Genomic DNA, 27,189 nt, shown 5'->3' on the forward strand with positions numbered 1-27,189 from the left:
ACCCCCTTCTCGGCTTTTTTTCCTGGTTAATAAACCACCCGGGAGAGATAATTTTTAAACTTAATTTGCTGAAATGAGAATTTACTAACATATAAAAAATTTTACCCAAATTTGAGAATTTTCCTGAATTGATTTTCATTGTGAGATTGAAGATCTGTTGCAAAAGAGAAAGGAGTCATGACTGCTTGGTAATCTGCAGGGAGAAAATTTACAGAATCCCAAAGCCAGAGCCCTTACAGCTCAGAGATCCCCTGGGCATTCAAGGCCATTGCGGCCCTGAGAGTTAAGTGGCTTTCCCAGGAACACAGTTCTCCTGACTCCTGGTCTAACCCTCTGTTCCCCAACTCCAGAGCTAGCTTGGCACCGGCTACAGTGAAGGTCAAAGTCAACAGACTAATCTGCAGTCCGCAGGCTGTGAGGATCCTTCTGTCTGAGGGAGTTTTAAAATATGGCTCATAAAAGGGCATTTCTGAACATTTTATTACAAGGACACAATCCAGACAAAAGATGGTTTGGGTGGGTAGAGGTGAGGGAAAGAACACATAGAGGAAAAAAAGCGCAGTTTCTTGGAGACTTGTCAGGAACTGAGAGTATGGAAGAGGGAACGGGAAGGGGGTGGTGCACGGCGTAATGAAAAGCAAAGTGTAGAGCGAAAAGGCGACCACGCAGCACAAAAGCAGTGGAGTAGAGAAGTGGGCTTCATTTTTCTAGATCTGCTTGAAAAGGAATCATGGGGGAGCCTTGCGGAGACTGAGGGCGGGTGGGGGGCGCAGGCAAGCCGCGGATACCCCGCAGCTGCCAGTCTGGGGGTTACTTAAAGCTGGAGCGAAGCAGCCAGGCTCCGCGCAGCACTGCTTGCCCGGGTCGGCGCTCCCGGTCCTCCCCAGTCTCTCCGCGCCCTCCCTGGACCCCTCGAGCTCCCGGCGCCGCACGGGTCCCCACCTCCGCCCGGCCGGCCCCCCAGTCTGCGTTCCCGGGCCAGCTCCGCGCTCGGCGCCCTCCCCGCGCGCAGCCCCTAGCGGCGCGTCACTGCGAAAACGGCCTCCGCGCGCCTCCCTCCTCCTCCTCCTCCTCTCCGGCAATACGCGATCCAGCTTGGGGAGGCGGGGAAGCAGCCGGAGCGCGACCGCCGCGGCAGCCACCCTGCTGCAGCCGGTCGGAGGCGCGGTCCCTAGGCCCTGGTGCCAGGGCGGGCCCCTGGGGAGTCGGCGCCGCGCCTGGAGAGCCGCCGGGCTCTATGCAGCCCGGCGTGGGGGGCGCAGAGGTGAGCGGGTCGGGTAGGAGCGCGAGACCAGGTGGCGGCGGCGGAGTTGAGGGGCAAGATGCAGTCGTCGCCACGCGCTGCATCGGTGCTCCCGGGATTCCGCGCCCTCTGCGGGCGTCCGTCCTGACCTCCTGGCACCTGGAGGTGGGGAGTGGGAAGGGTGGGGAGTGGGAAGGGTGGGGAAGGGTGTCTGTCCCACCGTTTGCGTCTTCTGCTCCCCTTGGCCTTCCACGAGCTCCCCAGAAAGTCGCGAGGCTGGGCCCAGGAAAAAAGAGGCCAGGAGAGACAACGTCCCAGGTAGGATGTGCCCCACAGGAAAAGGACGGGCAGCTTACCTTCGTCTTCGGCTAGCTGCCACTCTGGGTTCATACAGCGCTTCTCACAGAATATCATGCAGCGCTGCTTTGCGAAGAAGTATTTCTAGTAGTCGTTCTGTTTATTAGCCAATTATGCGACCCTGGTGTGTTTAGGCCATTATGTGTTAGGAGGTAATTGGCCTCCTCTTCGAGTGTCCTAAATTATCTTCGAGCCCTGTGTTCAGCCTCAGCCAAAACTTGTTGAAAATTATGCCCTAAAAATCTTGCTCTTAAAATAGAGCAAAGAGATAAAATTTTGTCCAGAGATTTCCGTTTATTATCTTCCCCACCCCTTGAAGAAGGATTGGTGTCAGTTTCTACTCCTTAGGCAGTTCATTTTTTAGATGGAAAAACTTATTCCGGGCCATGGTTAATTATCACTCATCACTGTGGGTGAAACCGGGAGAAGCAGAATTTGAACTCCTGCCCCTTCCCTCACCCTCAAGATTGAGATCGAGTCCTAGGAACGGCCCCACTCCTGGGAACCCTTAAAAGCCTCTCCAAACCACCTCCTCCGTGCCGCCCTGCCTGAGCCCACCCCCCCACATAGTCTTTCCACCTTTATTATATCTTGGTTGTGTTGATCTCCTCCGTTTATTTTTTTCTTTCAGTGAGTCTGTATTTTTTTTTTTTTTTACCTTGCATCTCTCCCTCTGTTGTTTCCAAACCTTAAAGCTATTTACAGAAGAACGATACCCATCCTAGATATTTTGCAGGCTATTTAGAAATGGTTTGCAGTTTCTCTCACTTAGCTAGTCAGTCTATTTGGGAGGGGGGGAGTTGAGACAATATAAACAATGGTAAATTGAGCTAATTGTACAAAAAAGAAATGAAAAGCTGTATTCAAGTCACCTTTTGTCTTTCTGATGACATGGGAAATATACTTGTAGTGAATGAGCATAATTATATTTTAATATTGAAAAAGCACAGATGAAGGCAAATACATTTTTAAAGAAAGGATCGTAAATGAGTAAGAAAGGTGAGAAAGAGGGTGCCTCAGAAGTTGGAAAGACTAGGACTGCAGTTTCAAAAAAGGACACAATCAGGACATCAGGAGAGGCGTTTATTCTGTGCTCAGCCAGTAACCATGACACTGACCTATCACTCACTTTGGGCTGCCATGTCTTGATCAGCAAAGAGAGGGACCTTACCTATAGACCTATTACTTCTCTTTTGGTCCTCACATTTTTTTTTTTTTTGATACATTCAACAACAAAGAATACTTACTGCATTCTTATTTACAGGGCAGATTCAGTGTCTGGGGGGACCCACTTCCTGGTTCATAGACTATATCATCTTGCTGTCCTCACTTGGCAGAAAGAGAGAAAGAGCTCTCTGAGGTCTATTTTATACCGGCACTAATTTCATTCAAGAGGGTTCTACCCTCATGACCTAATCGCCTTCCAAAGTCCACACCTTCGAATACCTTACCATTGAGAGTTAGGATTTCAATATAAGAATTCAAGGCGGTGGGTGGGGGGAACACAAGCATTTAGTCCTTAACAAGAGTTGATCTTTTAAAGCAAGTGACCTTAACTATATGCTATGGAATCTAGGGTGGGTAAAGAGAAACCAGGAGGAGGTCGATGGAGAGTGAGAAAATAGTGGGTCGATGCATCAGCTTTCTTCTGCTGACTTGAATTATCACTGCAACTATTTGACTAAGATTACCAGAAGGCTTAGAGATAGTGTTTGGAGATGTCAGAAACTGAATGAGCAGGGTGGAGGCAGAGATTCATTGATTTGATGAATGACTTTTGGAAACAAGAGGCCATGAGGTTGAATGCCTTATCCATTTGAAGAAGACATCCTGGAGAAGGATGACAACCGTTGGCACAGAGAGGAAGACTATGTATGTAAGACTATGTATGTCAAAGTCACTAGTGATAAAGGCTAAGCTAGAAGTCAGTAGATGACAACGGTGCTTACAGGGAGGTTTTCTGAGGTGCCATGAGCCTCAAAAGAACTGAGTGTTTGCGGGAGAGGAGAAGAAAGGTTCAGATGTGGCCTTGCAAAGTCAAAAATACACCTACCCCATCTTGTGGCCCTGGGGGATTACATTTTCTTGATAACCCATTTAAATCATCAGGTTGTGGATGTCATCCAGACCTCAGAGGACAGCCCCTTTCAGAGTTACTATCATCTAAAAATTAATGCCCTAGATGTTTATATGTGAAACAAATTAGGTTCTATTTATATAACATAACAGCTGCCATTCAGCCAGAGGAATGTTAAGGAAACCCTTCTAAACAAAAATCTTAGGAGGCTGCGCAGCTGAGTATAATCCAATTCTTTGACCCTGATGATATACTTGAAGTATTAAATGCGAACAGTAGGTCAAATGGCCATTCGAGAAAACTGTGACCTTGGAAATTTGAAGGAACCCATGTGCTACTTAAATCACACTTTTAAATCAAGCTTATAATGTTGAAGTGTCACAGTGTTAAATATAAAGTGATATTACTATTATTATATAGCTTTAAGATTTGGAAACAAAAGGATTTTAGTATTGGACTGAGGGAGTCAAGTACAACCTGTCTGCCATGTAACAAAGGAAACAGACTCAGAAAACAAGGAGGTTTCAGAAGCCTCGCACTGTCCTTCCTCCTAAATACCACATACACAGAACTTTTTGTAAATGTCATAGTCTTCTCAGTTCTTTCATCTATGTTACCTGGGACTAGCATCAGATGAAAAGGCAGAGAGACTCTAGGGGCTTACTCGTTGAAGTGTGGCCCATGAACAACTGGGACCAGGGGCATCATCTGGGAGCTTGGGAGAAACAGAATCTTGAGCTTCACGCCAGACGTAGAGAATCAGAGTGTGCATTTTAACAAGATCTCAGGTGATCATATTCACGTGAAAGTTTGGTAGGCAGTATTCTAGAGCAAGTCAGTCCACTTGGAAACACCCATCCACTCCAGTCAGCAGAGCCTCTGACGCCTGGAGAGCTGGAGTCCCTTGTCCGACAGAAAGAAAAGATACCATCACTGGACCATTCTGTGATGTTATGACCATTCTGAATGTTATGAAACAACAGGAACAGAGTATGCTGTGCAGTGGGGTTGACACATTTTAAGGAGTGGTACTGACCTTTCCAGAAAGTGGATAGAGGGAAATTGCAAAATAGTGAGTGGTCCTTCTGATACTGCTCCTGCCAGAGGAAGAGAGGGGGAGGGGCAGCATGCTTATTCCTCAGCTCCCTGCATTCCAGGCAACTGTTACTCTCTAGCTAGTGTTATTTTTCATTAGTACAAACAACAAGGCAAAAATGAGCATAATTGATGATCAAAAAGCCACATTTGTTATTTCCAAATACCAAACTACATATTGGCTTGAATCCTGAACCTTTTAGTAGAATTGTTTTCAAACACAGCTGCATTAAAACGCCTGATGATCTAAAAAAAAAAAAAAAAAAATTCTGATGCCCAAGCTGGACTCCAGACCAATTAAACAAAAATCTGGGTGGAGGTGACTAGGTATCAGTGTGTTTTAAAGCTCCTCGGGTCATTTCAGCATGCAGCTGGAGCTGAGAACCGCTGCCTTAGCAGGCCGTTCTCCCCTGTGGGCAGAAACAACTCTGGGATTACAATTCTGTCTCTCCACTCACTCACGTGGTGGGATCCCTGGTGACTCCCAGAGCACCATGCAGGGTCAGCACACCTTGTGCTCTTGCTGTGTGTTTGAAAGCCAGTGGGGCAATTCTTCTATTTGAGAGATGCCACAATCTCTACCCAGAAGAACTCGGGCCTGGGATATAGGTAGGACACTTGCGTTCCTGTGTGTTAGTCTAATAACTCTTTTCCCCCTTAGGCAACATATATGATTAGGGGTAAGTTGGCCAGTTCACCTTGGATTGTTGAATGAAATGAGCATTGATTTGATGACTTCTAGTTCCTTTAACTACTCTTGATTCCCAAGATAGCCCATGATATCTCCAAGAGGATGTTGATGTTTTGTATTACTCTGGTGCCTCTGACCTCTGCCTGGCCTTCTGAGTGCATGGGAAGAAGATAATTACCACCCTGTCTATCTTGAAAAGTGTGAAATGAAACATGTAATAGATTAAAAAATAGTGCGTTTTCTCCTTTCCTAGCATCTGAGTTAGACATTAAGATCACTGGGTAAATGCTGAGGAGTGAACCATGGCCAGAGAAGAATATACTAATCTGAGCACAACCATCACTGTTCCAGCTTGTCCCCCCACCAAAGAAAAAGCCCTTTCTTAAATTCCATACCTGCACCAAAGTGACACATGTCTTAGCTGGACTGCCTGGGTTCTAATCCTGATTCCCTGACTTTCACACTCATCACCTTGGACAAAGTAATTAATCATCTTCTGCATGTCTCAGTTTCCTCATCTTCTAAATGGGCATGACAATAATAGCATCTATCTCACAGAGCTGTCGTGGGGTTCAGTCCATTAACACAAAAAGCACTATCTGCTGGCACATAGAATATGCTATATGAATATTAGGTAATATTATTTTTTTTCTAAAGATGAACTTACAGGTTTTTTGGAGTCATTGTGATCCATTTGTAGGGTAAAAAGTTGAGTTTTTCTATGTTCAAAATCATTAGCCATCAAGGAAATTCAAATCAAAACCACACTGAGATACCACCTTACGCCAGTTAGAATGGCAAAAATAGACAAGGCAAGAAACAACAATTGTTGGAGAGGATGTGGAGAAAGGGGATCCCTCCTACATTGTTGGTGGGAATGCAAGTTGGTACAGCCACTCTGGAAAACAGTGTGGAGGTCCCTTAAAAAGTTAAAAATTGAGCTACCCTATGATCCAGCCATTGCACTACTGGGTATTTACCCCAAAGATACAGACGTAGTGAAGAGAAGGGCCATATGCACCCCAATGTTCATAGCAGCAATGTCCACAATAGCTAAATTGTGGAAGGAGCCGAGATGCCCTTCAACAGATGACTGGATTAAGAAGTTGTGGTCCATATATACAATGGAATATTACTCAGCTATCAGAAAGAACGAGTTCTCAACATTTGCTACAACATGGACAGCACTGGAGGAGATAATGCTAAGTGAAATAAGTCAAGCAGAGAAAGACAACTATCATATGATTTCTCTCATCTATGGAACATAAGAACTAGGATGATCGGTAGGGGAAGAAAGGGATAAAGAAAGGGGGGGTAATCAGAAGGGGGAATGAAACATGAGAGACTATGGACTATGAGAAACAAACTGAGGACTTCAGAGGGGAGGGGGGTGGGGGAATGGGATAGACCGGTGATGGGTAGTAAGGAGGGCACGTATTGCATGGTGCACTGGGTGTTATACACAACTAATGAATCATCGAGCCTTACATCGGAAACCGGGGATGTACTGTATGGTGACTAACATAATATAATAAAAAATCATTAAAAAAAAAAAAAAGAAAACAGAGGTGTCTAGAAGGCAGTGCTACAGAATATTAAAAAAAAAAAAGTTGAGTTTTTCTGTCTCTAGTCTAAATTTTACATTTCTTTTAGTAAAAACCCCCAAAACATGTTTTTTGAAGCATTCTACCTGTTCCTGTAAAATCCATTAAATCCTCTGTGGTGATCCACATCTGCTGTAAGCATAAAAGGAATTGTGCAATGGGGATGGAATGGAAGAGTATTTTTTGTTCAGATCCAACAGTGACACTGATTCATGGCCATCTGATGTGTCTTCCTGAGCAAGTTATTACAAATATCAACATTTCAGATGTTAGTCACTTAAGTAAAAGAGAATTTGACAGAATTTTTCAGGGAAAATAACTACATCATATTCTATGAAGCCAAGAAATAAAAGGGGAAGAAAAATATTTCATAAGTATTGTGTAATTTAAGATCATAGAAACATTACTAACCCCATTTTCATTGGAAAACTGTCTTAATAAATTATAGAATATAGAGTGAATGATAGAAGTCAGTGGTATTTAATCCTTGTTATACTTTGAAGACTGTTTTTCTTAAAATATTATTTAAATGCTGGGGGGTTTCATTTTTTATTAATCAATTTATCTTACGCTCCTTTAATAATAAAGTCACTCATTAGCTGTTGAGGTATTTAGGATAATTTTAGACTCCACCCCAAATGACTCTAGCCAGTTTTAAATAGTTTTTTTGTGTGTGTGGCTTCTCTGTCTTCTGTTGTCACATATACCCTCACATGTCAGCACAGTCCCCTTCATGTCTAGTGGCATTTCTGATCAGCCGCCTCTGATCTGCTGCAAAACTGGGTAATCAGACTTGGTAGAGCTGCGTTTTTAAAAAAATTCGAGGTGAAAACTTCAGTCTCTTGCCTTTTGTGCCTTGCTGCTAAAAGAGAGGTCAGGAGACCAGCAGCACTGGCATCACCTTGTTGGAAAGGGAGACTCTCGGGCCTCAGTCCAGACCGACTGAATCAGAATCTGCATTTTAACAAGATTCTCGGGTGATTCATGTGTACATTAAAAATTTAGAAGCCCCACTTTAGCATATCAACTTTGTGACAGTTCATTTTTCTACTTTGACATCCTTCTTTAGCTTACAGATCGTGTCTTGCTGGGTTCTCGTTTTTATAGCTTGCCAAAATATTTTACCTCTAGACATGAGGGGTATTATTAGAATGTCTGGAAGAGGATGAATGCTTGGTAATAGGTAATTGATGAAGATTTTATTTTCTCTCCCCTAGGATATCTCTGGTGATCTTGAAAGAGCCCGTATCATGGAATCAATCTCTATGATGGGAAGCCCTAAGAACCTTAGCGAAACTTTTTTGCCGAATGGCATAAATGGTATCAAAGATGCAAGGAAGGTCACTGTGGGTGTAATTGGAAGTGGGGATTTTGCCAAGTCGCTGACGATTCGACTTATTAGATGTGGCTATCATGTGGTTATAGGAAGTAGAAATCCCAAGTTTGCTTCCGAATTTTTCCCTCATGTGGTAGATGTCACTCATCATGAAGATGCTCTCACAAAAACAAATATAATATTTGTTGCTATACATAGAGAACATTACACCTCCCTTTGGGACCTGAGACATCTGCTTGTGGGTAAAATCCTGATTGATGTGAGCAATAACATGAGGATAAACCAATACCCAGAATCCAATGCTGAATATTTGGCTTCATTATTCCCGGATTCCCTGATTGTCAAAGGCTTTAATGTTGTCTCGGCTTGGGCACTTCAGTTAGGACCTAAGGATGCCAGCCGGCAGGTATGTGTTTTTTTTCAATTTTTTAAAATTTTAATTTCTTCTTTTTAAATATTGAAGGATAGTTGACATACAGTGTTATACTGGGTTCAGGTATGTAAGATCGTGGTTCGACAGTTCTGTGCATCACTCAGTGCTCACCACGAGAAGTGCAGTCACCATCTGTCACCACACAACATTATTACAATACTATTGACTATGTTCCCTATGCCATACTTTTCATCTCCGTGACTTACTTATTTTATAACTGGAAGTTTGTACTTCTTAATCCCCAATCTTACTGGTATTTATCTGGTATTTTGTACTTAAGTAGTGAAACAAATGTCATACATTTAAAAGCCAAATTCTGACACTCCAATGATTATCATTTTGAAAACTGTGTATGCGCACCTGAAAATTCATGTCCTGACCTTGTAAGGGTACATTTCTACCCCTATAAAATAATGTGGAATGCTGAGAAAATTACTTGGACTTTCCAGTCATAACCAGCTAATTCAGGAAAGGGCAAAGTTGGCTGACAAATAATGAGACACATTGCATTGACTCTCTCCTGGCTTCCTCAAAAATAGAAACAATAACAAACATGTCTTTTTTCTACCTCTATCTCCCCAGCTCACCTCTTCCCTCCCTCCCACCCCCCTCCCTTCTCTTTTCTGGCAGCTGTTTGATAACAGTATTCCATTTGTGTATGAAACACTAGTTAGTATGATCCTCAAGAAGCATGCTGTAGAAGTGCCTTTTTATTTTATGAAAATTATTCGTAGGATTTAAAATAGTGCAGTTCATTTTATTTAAAGTGTAGATTTTAATCTGTTTGGGGAGGCAGATTGGATTTCTTAGGTTCTTTTTTAGTGTATGGGTTCTATGTAGTTCAACTTGAGAATAAAGCAGATGGGGAGCTCCCTCAATGTCTTTATGGAAGGAGAGCTTTTTATAAGTAAACACATAAAATAGTGCACCTTAAGAATCTTTTAAAGGTGTAGTTATGCATTATAGGTAAGCATGATGATAAAATACTTTCATTATTTTTGTTCATAAAGGCAGGTTATGCCTTAGATTAAAAGCCTTAGAAAATGAAGTCACATATTGTATCACTCACTGTACATGGCATATTAGGTCGTGATAACCATTCACTTTCAAGTCTTTAATTTGGAAGACTAGTAAGAGATTATATACTTCCCAGCTTTCCCAGACGCTATTTCTAAATCCTTTTTTCTTTTGGATATCCATCAAAGTTTAGAAATGGATACACACCAAACAAACTAGGGATAAACCTAAATTTAATCCTTGGCCCATAACTGTGGTAATTTTAATTCTTTAACAACTACAAAAAATACGAACTACAAAAAATATGGAATTGAACTCAAAGTGAGCTACAGAAATAGTTTCATTTGTATTCCATAGTCCTTCCTCCTTTGTTATGAATGTTTGATTTATACATTTAGGTTTATAAATTAAATGAATTTTAAATTTACTTAAATTTAAATATTATAGTTTATGGGTTATATTTAAAGTTAAATTTTATTACAGGGTTTTTTTTTATAAGAAATTTAAAAAAGGTCAGCATTGTCACAGCTGTAATAAATTCATTTAGAATGCTTTTCTTTATTTCTTTGGAATATAGGTATTCTTCCCCACTCCACTTTAGAAGTTCATGAACATGTGTGTAATAATACAGACTTTGTTATTCATCTGGCTAATGTTAGGTACGATTAGTAATCCAGAGAGCTCTACATTGTCAGCATAATGCAGATTTTAGCATGCAAATAGTTCAGTGTGGTCTGTTCCAGAGACCTTATATAAACATCTTGAGGGATATATTTAGGAATTTGTTTTCCCCAAACATTACCCAGCAACTTTATGGCAATATTTTTCTAGGCCTGAGTGAGATGACTTGCCCATAAGTAATAATGGCTCACTTCAGCAATGAATTTGTGCTCAACAAATATTTGTTGAATTCTCAACTACAGTAATGTATCTAAGAAGTCTGGGGAGTTTGAATGTCCACCCATCACTTCATTATATAGACGGAACACCTTAGATAATAGCAGTTGCTTTACCATTTAAGTTAACTAAGCCTTATAATACCATTTTTCCTCCACACAGGTATAGTATCCTTATTTACAGATTAAAGAATTTCATATTCTGACCGATGAAGTAATATAATAATAACTTGAGATTATTCATGGTTTTTCAGAGATAACTTGGTGAATCAGTTTCTAAGCCAAAAATAAATTTTATAAATATTATAGCATTGTGACATAAGTTAGAGATTTTTAATTGCAAATTCAACATCCAGAGTCCATGCGCATCTTCTCTCTTGCTGAGTGTCTATAAAGGACAGTGCTTGTAATCCCTCTACTAGACAGAATCACTGTGGTCCTAGAACTAGATAGTGTCCTCAGAAGCCCCGGAAGCCAACCGCACCCTGAGCCCTGTGGGAGTGAGAACCTGAGTGGTCAGTGGATGGCCAGCAACCCAAACTCCACCTAGAACTTACCTTGCCACTGCTGCTGAACCACATGTTCTAGAAACTTTTCTTTCCTCCTCGTTCCTTCCCCTGAGGACTTCCCGATCCCAGGTTCCAGCAGGTTTTTTCTGCATTTTATTTTGATGTCATCACAAGTAGCAAGGACTTTGTTGGTTCTATGACACTGTTTTAACCTATTAATAAATAGATTAATATGTTAATAAATGCTTTGTCTCCTTAACTTTTCGCATCACTCAAGGGCATCACAAGTGATGCTCCATAGGTGAATTGGAGCGTGCGAACGTCACCGTTTTTATTAACAATAGTAATGATGAATCTTTTGTTTTTGCCACAGGTCTATATATGCAGCAACAATATTCAAGCTCGACAACAGGTTATTGAACTTGCCCGTCAGCTGAATTTCATTCCTGTTGATTTGGGATCGTTATCATCAGCCAGGGAGATTGAAAATTTACCCCTGCGACTCTTTACTCTCTGGAGAGGGCCAGTGGTGGTTGCCATAAGCCTAGCCACCTTTTTCTTTCTTTATTCCTTTGTCAGAGATGTGATACATCCATATGCTAGAAACCAGCAGAGTGATTTTTACAAGATTCCTATTGAGATTGTGAATAAAACCTTGCCCATAGTTGCCATTACTTTGCTGTCCCTGGTATACCTAGCAGGTCTCCTGGCAGCTGCTTATCAGCTTTATTACGGCACCAAGTATAGGAAATTTCCGCCATGGTTGGAGACCTGGTTACAGTGCAGAAAACAGCTTGGATTACTAAGTTTTTTCTTCGCTTCGGTCCATGTTGCCTACAGCCTCTGCTTACCAATGAGAAGGTCAGAGAGATACTTGTTTCTCAACATGGCTTATCAGCAGGTATGGAACATGCTTGTTATTCATCGGATACCAGTAAAATATCTTATCAGTATAAACCGTAAAATGTGAGATTTAAAATAGTGTCAAATTTTACAAACCTTGTAATAGAAATTTTGGCATATTTAGGGAGGTGAAAGAATTGTTCTTTATACAGTGTTTCTGTATAAGAATTATGTGGCCGATTCACAATCATTTAGGATAAAAGCTGCTACTATACCTTTCTCTGAAGAATAAGAACAGAAATAAAGGGTTAGTGGGCTTTTTCATTCTCTCTTTTTTAATATTATGAATGTAATGAATGCTTTTAGCATTAAACAGTTATTTCAATGTTTAATTTGGCTGCGTTCTATGAAATGATAAGGCAACTCTCAGTAAACATATGCGATAAAATTAGAACCACTGAAAATACAAAACAGAATAGGAAGCCAAGATCAGGAGACACACATTTACATGGCTTTTGTTATCAAAAAGAGGAGGAAAAATACTCAGGTGAAGCTTTAGTTCCTCACGCGAACCTTTATAGCACTTAGCTCTGCAAGGAAATCTCACAGAAAGCTTCATGCAAGGAGCGTGATGATGGAGCCGAGTATGATTTTCCTCAGTAATTCCCATTCAGCAAATGTAATACAAGGGGCTTCACTGATGCCGTTTGATGTAGCATTTACCTGTGACAGCCGAGGACACTGCACCAAAACAAATGGGAGCTTTTGCATTTCATAAGGAACCAAGGCATCATGATCCAAGTATGTAGCGCTGGGCACTTACGCCTGTTTTAACAGTTTCAACCTAAAATAATGTGGAAAAATTAGCAAATGGATGTTCTTTAAGCCATTGTCTCTCTAAAAACACCTCTTCTCTTAACTGAATACTAAGGCTTTGATATCTGCGTCACCAGCTCCCTCACTGGTCGTAAAGTTGTTTGCACAAATTTCACCTCCTCACGGAAGCCCAAGCCTAGACGCCATTTTAAATTCTGCCGCCTGCTTCCGCCTCAACCCCTCCCCTCCCCCATCCCCCCAGTCCCTCCTACTCTGCTCTACTTCCACTCTTTTCAATAGCAGTTACCACCACCTCATACACTTTGTTTTCCTTGTTTATTGTATATACTGTTGTCTGCCTCCTCTCATCAGAATGCAAGAGAGGAGGGACCTTTGTCCGCTTTGTCCACTGATAGATGCCTAATGCCTCAAACTGTGGCTGGCGCGTAGCAAGGCACTCGCAAAGTGTATTTGTGGGATGAATGAATGAACTGGGAGGCCAGGTAGTTGCAGGTTGTAAGCTCTGGGTCTACCGAGGTATGTGGTGGTTCTGTATTGTTGTATAGATATCAAGGTAAAAGGAGGCTTTTTCCACAGACGAGCTCTGTGGCTTTTTTCAGGATGTTGGTATGATTGTTCCGGAGACCCAATGCTCAGAACTAGCTTTTTTTTTTTTTTTTTTTAATTTCAAGTTTGTTTGGTTAACTGGAACTGAACAGAGTTAAACTGTGTTAAGTTAGAATCTGTTATCCATGAATGGATACTTATTTAAATCAAAGCTTTAGCCCAAGGAGTCCAACCTTTGATTTATACTCTAATTATATTGTTTACATGTAAATAATTCTAAAAGTAGTTCCTATGCAGAATACCACACTTCAGAGTTAATCAAGTCTGACTTGATTATATATGTATTATCAACGTAAGGAAAAGACATTTGGAAATGTACTATATAGGAATGAGGCAATTGGACAGTTGGAAAAGTGTATCAATGAGGCAATTCAAGAGAATAAATATTTGCGTTCAGTAGGACTTTATAGGGAATTCTCAGCTTCCTGAGGAAAAGAAAGTAAAAAAAAGAGATAAATTACACACAAATATTCTTCAAGTAAGAGAAGAAGATACACACACAATTTAGAAATTCTCTTCCTGGATTCTAAGTTGATGTAAAACCAGGATGTACCCAAAATATTCAACCAAGTTTAAACCAACTTAGAAAAGTACCTCAAAACAACGTTTAAATGCCAGTACTTCTTTTTTTTTTTTTTTTATGTCACCTTGCAACCGACCACTTGGCATTCCTGGTCGTGGGACTCTAGACTCCCTGTAACTGTGATATATGACAGTGTAGGTGGCAGATTTACCCACCCCCTCACACTTATGCAAGGAAGAGACTCTTAGTCCTCCTTTTATTTAACTCTCCCTTTTCTTTTCTCCACACCTGGCACAATACCATCCGGTAATAGGTTCTCCATCACAGTCTGTTAAATTGAAAAAATACAGCTTAAATATGTCCATATATGATGTAATCTTATGCCAAGAGTGAACTGGGCTGAATCTGTGAATATTCTGCCAAATAAAGGAAATTCACATTTGCTCTTGTTAGGTTCATGCAAATATTGAAAACTCTTGGAACGAGGAAGAAGTTTGGAGAATTGAAATGTATATCTCCTTTGGCATAATGAGCCTTGGCTTACTGTCCCTCCTGGCAGTCACCTCTATCCCGTCAGTGAGCAATGCTTTAAACTGGAGGGAATTCAGTTTTATTCAGGTACGTGGGTTTTTTGGTGAGAGATTGGGCGGCATAGAATTCAAGTGTTAAGTACAGTTTAATTTTAAATATGCTTCTTATAAAAGAGTGCCTTTGGGGCTGCATTTATGTATCCAGCTCAGGAAACAAAAATTGCTGGAACTACAGCCTAGGATCATTCTGGTTTAGTAAGCAAAAGACCAGTACAGGATTCTACTAGAAGACTTTGATAGCACTGGCTACTAGTTACGGATAAAGTTTATTTTAAAAAGAAAAAAAATGAAAGTGGCAATGGGTAAGCTTAGATCAAGTTCAGTGCGAAAAGTCAATTTGTTACTCGACCAATTGAGTAAAGAATTACTTTATATTTTGAGTCACTTTGATCCATCTAGAAAAATCTCATTAATTTGAATTCAAGTGGGAAGATCAGTCTGAATATTGTAAAAGAAGTGTGTGTGTAAACAGAAACAGTGGCAAATTAGGTGACTGGGCTGATGAATTATGACAAGCAACTAGCCTTATGAATCTTGTTCGTATATGTAATTTCGTGTATTAGTTGTATGTATGTGTCTATGAGTATATACAAAACAGTTTCAAAACAGCACTGTGTTCTTTAATAAACATTCACCTTCTCCAGTAAGAGTTATTTAATAAATATACATATTTTTAAAATATGTAACTCAAACTTAGACCCCACCAATATTATCACAAAGTCAGTATTGGTCATATCCAAATAGTTCATAGCACAATTTGTGGGTGACTGTCATTTGGTGGTACACTCAATTCTGTTTTGTTTTGTGTTTGCCTATTTGCTTGAGCTTTTTTTTTTTTTTTTTTCCAAGTCATCTAAGGAGCTCATTCAAGTTAAGGGCATCTCCTTGTCTAAATTCATTTTTCCTTCTTGAAGGAAAGAAAACATAAATACTTTTCCGACTGTCAGTTTAATCACACCTAAAAAGAGATAGAGGGCCCCTCTGATAAAAGGTGTTAGATGGGTGCAAGTGATCATTAAATTGAAATGAGTAACTGCAAAACAGAACAACTTCGGGCTACAGAGTCAGTCCTTTCTCAGTGAAGTTAGACATTACATCATTATACTGATATAATGTTACAGAGACCATTTCTCAAAGTAAGCAATCAAACGTTGTAATTTAGGGAGCCCAGAACGCTGACCTTTTAGATTTTCCCTTAGGAACCACTTAATGGAAGTACTCTTAATAATTTCACTTTATGTGGTCAATAAAACCACACGTTTGAAATGCTATTCATATTACATACTAATACAGTAAGATTCTTCATATTTACCTTCAGCTAGTATATTTATGTGGGGCAGGGTGTGGGGGGAGTGTATACCCATGAGAATGCTCTTCAGCACTTAATTTTATTATATATGTATGTATATAAAATTTTTAATGCGCACAACTGGTGGAAATGTGGATAAGAACTTTTGCAGTTTTCATCAGTACCCTTAAGGAAAACCCAGATGTTTTGACCAGTAACCCCCCTATTAGAAATAAGTTCTAAGGAAATAAACCAAAATATAGAAAAGGGCTTGTCGTGGAGAAAAGTTGGAAACAGAGTAAATGATCAACAAAAAAGGACTGATTAAGCAAATTAGAAAACATCCATTCATTAGAATATTATATAGAATTTGAGCCATGTTTTTATATTTAATGACATGAGGGATAAGGTTCTTGATACATAAAATAATCAGAGTATTAAACTATACGCAATATGGCTTTACTTGTATAAAATAAGATGTGCAAACACATAAATAAATGTATATGAAAATATTCAAATTGTTTAATTCAGTAGAAGCTCAATAATTTAAGATAAAATACTTTTAGCACACTATAAATATGATGAAGCTGGACGGGTTAATTTATCAGTTTGAATAATTTGTTCCTTATTCTCTGTTTCTTTTTCTTCCTCCTCTACCCAAGTCTACACTTGGATATGTCGCTCTGCTCATAAGTACTTTCCATGTTTTAATTTATGGATGGAAACGAGCTTTTGAAGAAGAATACTACAGGTTTTACACCCCACCAAACTTCGTTCTTGCTCTTGTTTTGCCCTCAATTGTAATTCTGGGTAAGGTCATTTTACTCCTTCCATGTATAAGCCGAAAGCTAAAGAGAATTAAAAAAGGCTGGGAAAAGAGCCAATTTCTAGAAGAAGGTATTGGAGGAGCAGTTCCTCATCTCTCACCAGAGAGGGTTACAGTAATGTGATGATAAACGGTGCTCATTGATGTCATATAGAGTTCCACTCATGCCATTGTTTTTATGACTTCCTTTATGTTCATTTGTAAGTGCACTGTCAAATTGATGTGGGCTGAAATCTGTCCAGTAAGATCTCAACCAAATTAGTGGTAGGATTTTCTTGAAATTAATTTTCACAGATGTCATATTTTGACAATATGAATTTTTGTTGTCAACTTGTCTATTTTGTTTTGCACAACCATAACACTCCTGTTATTTTTAACAAACTGTAGTCCATAATCAGGCAAAGATATTTCTGGTTATTAATATAGATACAACATAATGTTAAAAAAACCCAACAACTTGCAAACCAGCAGAATTTTAAGTTTTAATATAATTTAATGGATATATATTTTTTTCTGAAGCTTACCTAAGGTTTTGTTATTCAGCTCAAGAAATAGAAATGTATAATCATACATTAACTTTAAGAAAGGTCACATTACATTAGCATTTAGGTAAGGGTAAATGATAACATTCCTATATTTTTCTCATAAGATCGATTTTGAAGAATGTAATTAATTGTATGAACCAGTGTGATCTGTGAACAAACACAAATTGAAAAAAAACCAAACTGATTCTGAAATTATATTTGAAAAACAATGGAGACATGAAATGCATACTGATAATATGTACCTCATGAAAGGTTTTATTTCTTATCTTGTTACAGAGCAGTTTCATTTGCATGCTATTATGTTGGTGAGGGAGAAGACCATACTATTTGGCTTCCGAAAGTGATTTTTCTAATGTGGTACCAAGCCTGAGAATCTTACAGCTATTTCCAGTTAGAGGGAAGGTGTGAGGTTTACCCACCAGTAGTTGTTGTCAGCTGATCTACAGTGTTGCATGTTGGCCAGTCCCCACTCTCTCTGCTATAAGATTTTACTGACACTCACTGAGGGATAGTAACATGCCAGGCACTACTCTAAGCACTTTACTTGTATTATCCCGTGTTAATATTTACAGCCCCGTAACAGAAGTAGTTATTATCCTCATTTTACGTATGAGAAAACAGAAGGATAGAAAATTAATTTGCCCAAGGTCATGCAGTTAGTAAGAGCAGAGCCAGCATTCAAGCCTAGGCAGCCCGATTTCAGAGGCTCCGGTTTTAACCTTCAGGCTGATGGCCCTGCTCTGTCCCCATGCGTTACCACCATGATGCCAATCAAGATGCTTCCTCTTTTGTCAGTAAAGGCATTGATATTCTTTACAGTGTGTTGTGGGTATCAAAAATTTATGAAAATATTACAGTCATAAATTGATGATTGCTTGTGGGATAATCTGCAGTTCCTTACCTTGCAAGAGGATCTTGCCTGGGACATGACCCTGGAGACCCATGGCCATCCATACGATTCCCTGTATAGTGAGGGACTCCAGCAGAGACAGGACCGTGGCAGTTTTAATGAATGGCTGAGGTCCTACACAATCCTTAAAAATCCCTGTAGAGTTGGTCATCTCTTTTCCTCTTCCTGAGAAGTCCTCCTGCCTGTTCAGCCATTCATTAGGGAGCAGTTTGCAAGCATGAAGGATATTAAGAAAAGTGGTTAATTATAAATCTACTCTAGAGACATATAATCATACAAATTATTCATAAAATTTTTCAGTGCTGACATTCCACATTAAAATTGCATTTTGTTCAAACCTTGATTAGAATGCCTGACATTTTTTTTCCCATTTGTTCTTTCCTTATTAAACTAGAAAGTTGCAGATAAGATACAAGTATATGCATTATGTAATTATACATCCTGAAATTATAACATTTCTAAACTTACCCACTGAGGTACTACTGAATGCAGCTGCCAAAATAGAGTTTTGGTTTGGGGGGCAGAGGGAGAGGGAGAGAATCTTAAGCAGGCTGCACACCCAGGGGCCCAATGTGGGGCTTGATCTCAAGACCCTGATCATGACCTGAGCCAAAATCAAGGGTCGGACGCTTAACCAACTGAGTCACCCAGGCATCCCTAGAAGGACTTTTATTTAATGGAAGCTACCTTTCCCACAATTGGCTCTTTCCCTACTGCTGCACCCTGTCAATTTGGTAAATCATTCATGATTCTCTGGTGTTCTCTTCTTGGTAAATTTAAGTATTTTGTACTTCTTAGTTGAGCTCTCCATTTTCTTTATTTTATTTCTGTTCTTTCCCTCTTGATAATCACTTACTTGCTAGTTCTTAGTAGGAATTCAGTTGGGTGATAACTTTTAAAGGGAAACACCCATAAACTGTTGTAGCGCACTACTGAAATTCACAGCATATTTTCAATATTTGTTCCTCAAGTTTCACTCTCCCAAGACCATGCTTTCACCATTTAATGTGAAAATACAATGAAATATTCTTAAAAGTTAGATGACTATTGAATTATATTGTTGCATGTGTATATTAAATAGCCAATAATAAAAATAACATTATCACTACTACAGATAAATGGGGCCTTTGAAAATGTGAAGAAAAACCCCAAAATTTACAAAAATGTATATAAGATGTAACTTTTGTTTCAAATGATAATATCTCCTTTTTAGTACTACAAAGATGAAATAATTTTGAAGTTTTAGAATAAATGTAATATATTCATTTTAATTCTAAATGTTTCAAAGTCTTTCTAAAAATACAGAAATATTGATTTTTATTTATTTAATTGACTTTTAATTGCTTTATTTTACCAATTTCTACCAGATTATTTTTCTTAGTCATTATTTCTCATAATCACTTTTTTTTTTGTCATTACTCTGGCCTCAGAAGTAGGACTGAATTCTGCTCTTGCTAGGTGTGAGAAAGTGGTGGGAAATTTCAAGTAGTAGGGTTTGCTTCCTAAATGTGTATTTTGAGAAGTGCCCCAGAGAAAATTATAAGGATGTAGAAAATATACCCAGTCTTAATCCTATGCAAAAAATACTAAGTAATTTTTTCCTAAGAGGAAAATAATCATGGGCTGAATCATGCTATTTAGCTTTTGTGTGCAGATTTCATATATCTCCTCTATTAAGAATATTTAAAATCATGTTTAAATAAGATTATATTCATGCTGACATATATTTTTCAAAGCCTATATGGAAATTTAGCCCAGATTGTCTACATGTAGAGATTTTTATTTAAATTTTAAAATATTTTAAAGTATGAAGAAATTATATTTATAGGTATTTATTGGAGATAATTATTTTGTGCTACATACAGAATTGGCTAGTAAGCTCCAGTATTAAACTACCTGATTAATTTCTTATAAATTAGCCTAACATTGACTTAAGGAATTTTACTTTCAAAATTAATTTGATAGTAGTAATTTAAGATATATTCATACTTACAAATTCTGAAAATCATTTGTGTAAAAGGGCTTCAATATATCATATCCAATTTTTGTATTGTTTATCTCTTATATAATATGATAAAGTTTTAATTCTTTTTAATTGCCTTTTGCCATTAAACTATTTCATAATAAATTCTATACAAAGAGTTTTGCCCCCAAATAGAGGTTTATTTGTGAAATGTAAGGTTTCTTATGTGATATTTTAAATAAAATACCCATAACTGTAACTCATAACTATTTCTTTAGGAATACTATAAACATTGAACTTGTGTCACTCTATAGAATCTCTGTTTTGAAATAAGTATTCAAACAGCCTAAAATTTGGTGTTGAAATTGTTTTGTGAATTTCTGACCGTGCTACACATAGTATAACATGCCTCAGTCCAGTGTTCAGATTTCTACTTGTGATGTGTTGTCATGAAAATGAGATGCTCTACCCTCAACTGTTCATAAGTCGGTAAAACAAATTCTGGTAAATTTTCAGTATATGTAATTGCTCTAAATAAACCTGTACTGATTTTAGTGGGAACACAATCTGTTCTTACCTTTGAACAGTGAATTTTACAGGAATGAATGGGTTCTTCCATTTTTTTTTAATGCAAGAAAGTTATCAAGTGCTAATATTCAGAGATTCTGTCCATGTAATATCAAACAATATTTAGTTCAGCCTAACACACATTCATCCTGAGATTTTATTTTTTTTTTAAGTTTTCCAAATCATTGGCTTTCCATCATGCTGTCATCCAAAATTAGGGCAGGCTATCCATACAGGATTCTCCCAGTGTCTGGATAGGATAAATTAAATTACCAAAACAGGTGCTTTTGTATGATTTTCAAATTGCCACCTTCAAGGAAGTATATCCTCTTAAGATTTTCCTTGAAGATCTTTCATAGCTTTGCACATATCCAGCCTGCACAGGAACTGGAAGTTGTCTCCCACTGTCTGGTTACCCTACTTCGTTAAAAGCTGCTGCCCATGACATTACTTCACTGCCCTTGCAGCTCGGTGTCCCAATGGGACTGAGTGTTGGCCAGTGAGATGTAGGGGGACGTATAGGTGACCTAGAAGTCTCTTCAAAGAAAAGCAGCTCCTCCCTCTTGCTGCCGGAATTGTAGATACAACAGGAGGCCTGGCAAATGTCCAAGAGGACCAAGGCCACACCATAAGGAATGCCAGTTAGAAACTAAAAAGATCTTGACTCCTTCACTATTCAACTCCCTTTTCCCATATTGGACCCATTGTATATTTGGGTTTCTTTATATGAAGTCAAAATGAACCCATTCTGGCCTTCAGTTCTTTGTCGTGATATTGTTTAACACTGTTTGAATGAACTAGATTGCAGTAAATCTTACCTTTAAAAGTTTTTAAAGGATAATGTGCAATTCACATTAGAATTGATTTTCCATTGTTAATTAATTATACTCATTTTCTTCCCTTGATCTTTCATTAGATATTTTGTAACTGCTTAGAAAATACCGTCTTCTTTATAACTGTGTAATAGGTATTTGCTGAAACTCTGTAATCTCCAAAATATCACTATCAAATTACATGCCATGTTTTTATATCATTCTCATAGATATATGCCTTATGAACATCTAAATAAAAAGTATTATTTAATGTGTTTTGACTTCTTTTTTGAAATGTTATACACAAATGGATTTTTCTTTCTTACTGAATAATAATTCCAATATTTGATGGAGGCCATCTATTTCTTTGTAGAAGGATTTAGAAAGCAATACATGTAATAGTTTTGGGGTTTTGGAGGTTTTGTTTGCTTGTTTTTGCCAAGGTAGTCATTTAGGAAAATATCCATCTAATGAGGCGGTATTTTAAAAATTATTTCAGGGGCACCTGGCTGGCTTAGTACGTGGAGCATGCAATTCTTGATCTCAGGATGGTGAGCTTGAGCCCCACGTTGGGTGCAGAGATTACTTAAAACTAAAGTCTTTAAAAAATTTATTTCATTTTACTAGCTTTCATTAAGTATCTTTAAACCAGGGCTCAACATAATAGTCAAGCTTTATTTTATAAGCTCCTTGATAGCAAAAACTGTATCTTATTCACTAGTATATTCTCAGTGTCTAAAGCAGTATGGTTCTACAGATACTAACGAGATAATGAATGTTGACTCATCTTTAGAGAAAATTATGTTATTTATCACCCTATATTCATCCAGCTGTGCCTGCATCCTCCTGCTCACACCCCTTCCCATCATTGTCTCTACCTCTTGCCTTGCCTCCTGACCACCATCACCACCGCCGCCACACTGCTGTTGTGAGGAGAAACTGACATTCGTGTCTGTGCACAGGATCCGGGGAAGCTCTGGCTTTCCCTGCAGCTGCCAGGAAATGCATGGGTGTTAATGTCCTGAGAGCAGGGTTGCCAGGTAAAATACAGGACACGCAGTTAATTTGAAATGCAGACAAACAGTAATTTTTTATGTAATTCTCTCACAAATAGTGCATGGGACTTTTTTTGTTTGTTTTTGCTAAATCTGGCAACCCAACCTGAGGGTGATCTTTGACCAAAGACACGTAGCACAAGAGGGAGCTGGTGGGTAAATTCTCCCTTCCTCTCCCCAAGAGAAGTTGTTCCTTAGTGAAATAACTCTTAAGGCCTCCATGAAAGTATCATAAAAGACTGAGCAGTTAATTAAACTGCATTTATTCCAAAGCTATGGCCAGCTCGGTAACACCTATATTTGCCTGCCTCAACTTCTGTCTTGTCCTAACCTGCTTCCCAGAGTGAGTGCCACCCGATAAAGTGGCAGCAAGTAAATGTTTGTTGTTTGTTTATGGTAGGCTCTAGGGAACCAGGCTGGCAAATTAACTTTGGTAGTGGATTCTTCAAATAAAAAATGAAACATGACATAAATGATGATTTTGACCAAGTCAGGCACTGCAGGCTCAAAATTCAGATCAGTTGAGAGTTCAGAATGGATACATCTCCCAAGGGCAGATTCCTGTTGATCAAATGTACAGTGATCGTTAAATCAGAATAGTCACTTATCACTACTGTGAGAAATAATCAATGTCCTATAGGTAAGAATACCAGTATTGCCTTAACTGAACACATTCTGATCTTTAATTTGTTCTTTATAAGAACTTATAACCCAAAGTATGTTGGGATCTGTTATGGACTGAATTATAGCTCCCTAAAATTCATACTAATTCATAGGGCCTTTAAAGAGGTAATTAAGTTAAAATGAGGTCATATGGGTGGGCCCTAATCCAAGGATGACTGGTGTCCTTAGAAGAAAAGGAGACAAAGACACAGAGGGAAGAACATGTTATGACAAAAGGAGAAAATGGCCATCAACAAGCCAAGGACAGAGGCCTCAAGAATGAAACCAATCTTGACACCTTAATCATGGACTTCTAGCCTCTGGATTGTGAGGAAATAAATTTCTGTTGTGTAAGCCACCTAGTCTGTGGGATTTATTTTGGCAGCCCTAGCAAATTAATATGGAGCTCATGGAATCAGAGCAAGTCAAGGCAGTTATAGACCTTGAATAATTATGTCATTGGAATAAACTTGTCGATTAATCCTGCTCCACAGCAAGTTCTATCCCGGAGGGGGACTACCTATAACCCCCCTCTATGTAAATACAATAGTTTTTAGTTTTAAAAGTTTGAGAGCATTTTCATTTCATGGAATATTCCTATGTCATGGGACTGAAGCTTTGATCAGATAAGAAGTGCTCCATAAATTCATTTCATTTACATAATACCATTGGTTTAGTTTCTCCATTAAGCATGAATAGCTCCTCCACATTCCTATTTTAAAATCACTTGCATATTGGATTATTAGTACATTTTTTATTAGAATGGTTGACTTCAGAGGTGGCTGTTCTTTGTACTTTGTTCCATGTACTTCTTGCTCCCAAATTTGAACTAATGACTCTGTTGGAAAGAAGTAATTACTTCTGTTTCTCTCTTAGGCTTTGTTTCTATAAATATCAACCTGAAAGATTTTTTAAAACACTAAAGTAGATGAAATTCCAGCTTTATATGTTTTCTTTCTGTTACATAATTCCCCTAAAGCTAACCTACTAAGACTATACTCTAATTACATTTTCTTATGTGCTATAAAAATTCTGTTTAAAATAGATTACTCTGACTCACAAAGGAATAACATTTGCTTGAACATTTGGAACATCTGGCATTAGTTTAGAGACTACCAAATTCATATGTAATCTAAAATATTTAATAGAAACATTCTTAAGTTGTACTAATGAATAATTATAATTTTACTAAACATTGCTAAGTAGGCAGTGTGCAAACAAGTATCAGAAGAAATATCAGAAGGACAATGTTATTTCTTAATATTACATTTATTTATGTTAAAAATATACTTTATTTTAAAAGTAAAAAATCTGGAACTAATGTACTATATGTTGGCAAACTGAATTTAAATAAAATAAAAAGTAAAAAATGTACATAGGTCAACATATCATTAAAACATCTAGTTAATCTTCAGTCTACAGCTGCTTTTAAGAAATTGCAATTTGTAACTTAACAGAAATCTTAAAGTCTGCAAAATTGTTATCAGAGTGAAGCATTTCTCTTCTCTAATTTATTTCTCATAGGTTTCTTTACTATTATCTTTTTGCTGAAATAATTTACCACCTCAATAGTTAGTCATTTTACCTTTACATCCTTTTGTGTTTTGGTGTCAGGAAAACATCTGTGTTCTTAACGTACAGCCTTCATAAATCTATATTAAAGAAGGTTCAATGAATAATAATTAAACTTAAATCCACTACCTAATTTAAACACTTAAGTCTTTTTTTTTAAGATTTTATTTGCTTATTTGAGAGAGGGAGAGTGAGGGAGAGGGAGAGAGAATTTGAAGCTGACTCCACGGTAGCACAAAGTCCAAAGTGGGGCTCAATCCCACAACCATGAGATCATGACCTGAGCTGAAACCAAGAGTCACTGAACCGACTGAGCCACCCAGGTGTCCCAACTTAAAGCTTTTGAAAAGCTTAATTGGTGCACTTAACCAAAAGAAAAACAAATGCACCCAATATTATCAACAAGAAAACAAAGGATGTGGAAAATACACAGATGGAATACTCTGTGAAAGCCAGTTATATGGAGAGTGTTAAAATTGCTCCAAAATAATACTAATGAAAATACATGCACATATACACTAGACCAGTGTTTCTCAATTTTAATGTGCATACTAATCACCTAACAATCTGGTTAAAATGGAGATTCTGATTCACTGGGTCCCTCCTGGGGCCAGAACTTCTGAATTCCTAGCAAGCACCTAGGTAATGCCTATGTAAGTAGTTCGAGGACCCCATTTTGAGTAGCAAGCACTTAGTGTTTACCTTACTGTGGGTAACTTATGAAATGCTTTAGTTTGGCTTTAAATCAAATTTTAAAACTAATTTATAATCAAAATCTTTAATGAACATTTATTGAGTACCGTTTGCCAGACCAGGAGCATAACATCACCTAGTAACTTGTTACACATGCGAACCCTTGACTTAACTGAAGCTGAGTCTGGAAGTGGGGCTCAGGAGTCGGTTTTAACTAGCTTTCCAGATGAATCTGATGCATGCTAAATTTTGAGAAACACTACTTCAGATACTATGCTGAGGATCTGGCGTGCAAATCTGAATAAGAGGTCCTCCTTGCTTTCAAAAGTCTCTAGTAGGAAGGGGGTGGGCAGGTGAGTCAATAAATACCACTAAGTATGTGCCGAGTACAAAACTGAATGACAAAGTGGCATCTAACAAAGGATGTAAAGACGTTTCCCCCCAAAAGTCACAGGAGTTGAGTTTCATAGGGAGGTAGACATCTGTAGACAGTCCCACATACAACATACGCAAAGGTAAGGCAGGAAGAAGCTTGGTAGTTTTGTAAAACAACAAATAATTCATTCAAGATGGCTTGAATATGTAGTGTTGGGACTTTCATCCTGGTTGCTTCTCACCTGTCAAAGAGTAAAACAAATACCACTAGAGCTAAAAAAATTAAAATAAAATAAAATAAAATAAAAAATATTAAAAAGTTGGGAATTTTAACTTCCCAGGTAAGGGAACCCATTTCTACGAAGAATTTCATTGATTTCACTGAGAAGGAGAAGAGTTTTTAAGTGCTAGAAAGGGGAAGCTCATGGGAGTTATGCTAATTAAGCATTGGAAACTGGTGCTCTGGATATAGGACAGAATAAATACATAGGTTTGTAAACAATTGAAGTAAAATAAAAATCCTTGTGTTTGTATGTCAGGAAAGTGTCTGCAATTAAGTCCAATGAGGAGAGTGTGACTTTCTAGTCACTGAGGTTTATGGACCCTTCTCAGATTCAGCCTATTGGGCTGAAACACAATATAGTCAGTTGATAACCCCCAGATAAGCTCTGATTTAAGTGGAAAAATTTTCTCCACAGTCCCTCCTCTTCATCTTTCCTCCTCCTGAGATGCCAGGCTCAACACACAAAGGATAAACAAATCATCCAGTTGTCAGCTCTTCACTACCATCTTGGTTTTGGGTGCCATTCTCACAGAATTCCATTGTGTTTATTCAAGTGATTTCAGTCTCCTATTGATGTGGTATACTCGGAATGTGCAACAGCAATTTAGCTGATGCTAATACACTTGACACACCTTTTACACTCTCCTGGAGTAACAGCAACCTTAGACCTACTGAACCCACCTCTAGGTGTAAGGTCTGAGAGGAGCTCTAAAAATACCAATGAGTAGCTGTAAAGATAAAAGTAAAAAAAGAATGCTGAAGTTGAGGGAAGGGAGTTACAAGGGGAGAGTGGTCAACAGGGTAAAATACTAGAGATAAGTACAGCAAGATGAGAACAGAAAAGTGACCACAGGGGGCGCCTGGGTGGCACAGGGGTTAAGCGTCTGCCTTCGGCTCAGGGCGTGATCCCGGCGTTATGGGGTCGAGCCCCACATCAGGCTCTTCCGCTATGGGCCTGCTTCTTCCTCTCTCACTCCCCT

The 27,189-nt window shown here is 38.6% G+C and overlaps 1 protein-coding gene across 2 annotated transcripts; it reads left to right on the top strand.

Moving 5' to 3' along the window:
• Nucleotides 1-1,070: 1,070 nt before the first annotated feature.
• STEAP2 (STEAP2 metalloreductase) lies at nt 1,071-21,836 on the top strand. Of its 2 annotated transcripts, none has more exons than XM_026505197.4 (5): nt 1,071-1,264; nt 8,285-8,809; nt 11,632-12,159; nt 14,521-14,685; nt 16,608-21,836. In XM_026505197.4, exons 1-5 carry the CDS (start codon nt 1,238-1,240, stop codon nt 16,893-16,895), a joined length of 1,533 nt encoding a protein of 510 aa, XP_026360982.1. In that variant the 5' UTR covers nt 1,071-1,237; the 3' UTR covers nt 16,896-21,836. The 2 variants fall into 2 exon arrangements, with proteins under 2 accessions (XP_026360982.1, XP_057160120.1); XM_057304137.1 differs by lacking the exon at nt 1,071-1,264 and adding an exon at nt 1,300-1,408.
• The last annotated feature ends 5,353 nt before the right edge of the window (nt 21,837-27,189 follow it).

This window comes from Ursus arctos, unplaced genomic scaffold, assembly GCF_023065955.2.
Source record: "Ursus arctos isolate Adak ecotype North America unplaced genomic scaffold, UrsArc2.0 scaffold_3, whole genome shotgun sequence".
Taxonomy (NCBI): Eukaryota; Metazoa; Chordata; class Mammalia; order Carnivora; family Ursidae; genus Ursus; species Ursus arctos.

Coding starts and splice junctions, on each gene's coding strand:
- STEAP2 (XM_026505197.4), top strand. CDS start 1,238: ATGCAGCCCGGCGTGGGGGGCGCAGAG. Junction 1,265..8,284: donor CCGGCGTGGGGGGCGCAGAG/GTGAGCGGGTCG, acceptor TCTCTCCCCTAG/GATATCTCTGGTGATCTTGA. Junction 14,686..16,607: donor GGGAATTCAGTTTTATTCAG/GTACGTGGGTTT, acceptor CCTCTACCCAAG/TCTACACTTGGATATGTCGC.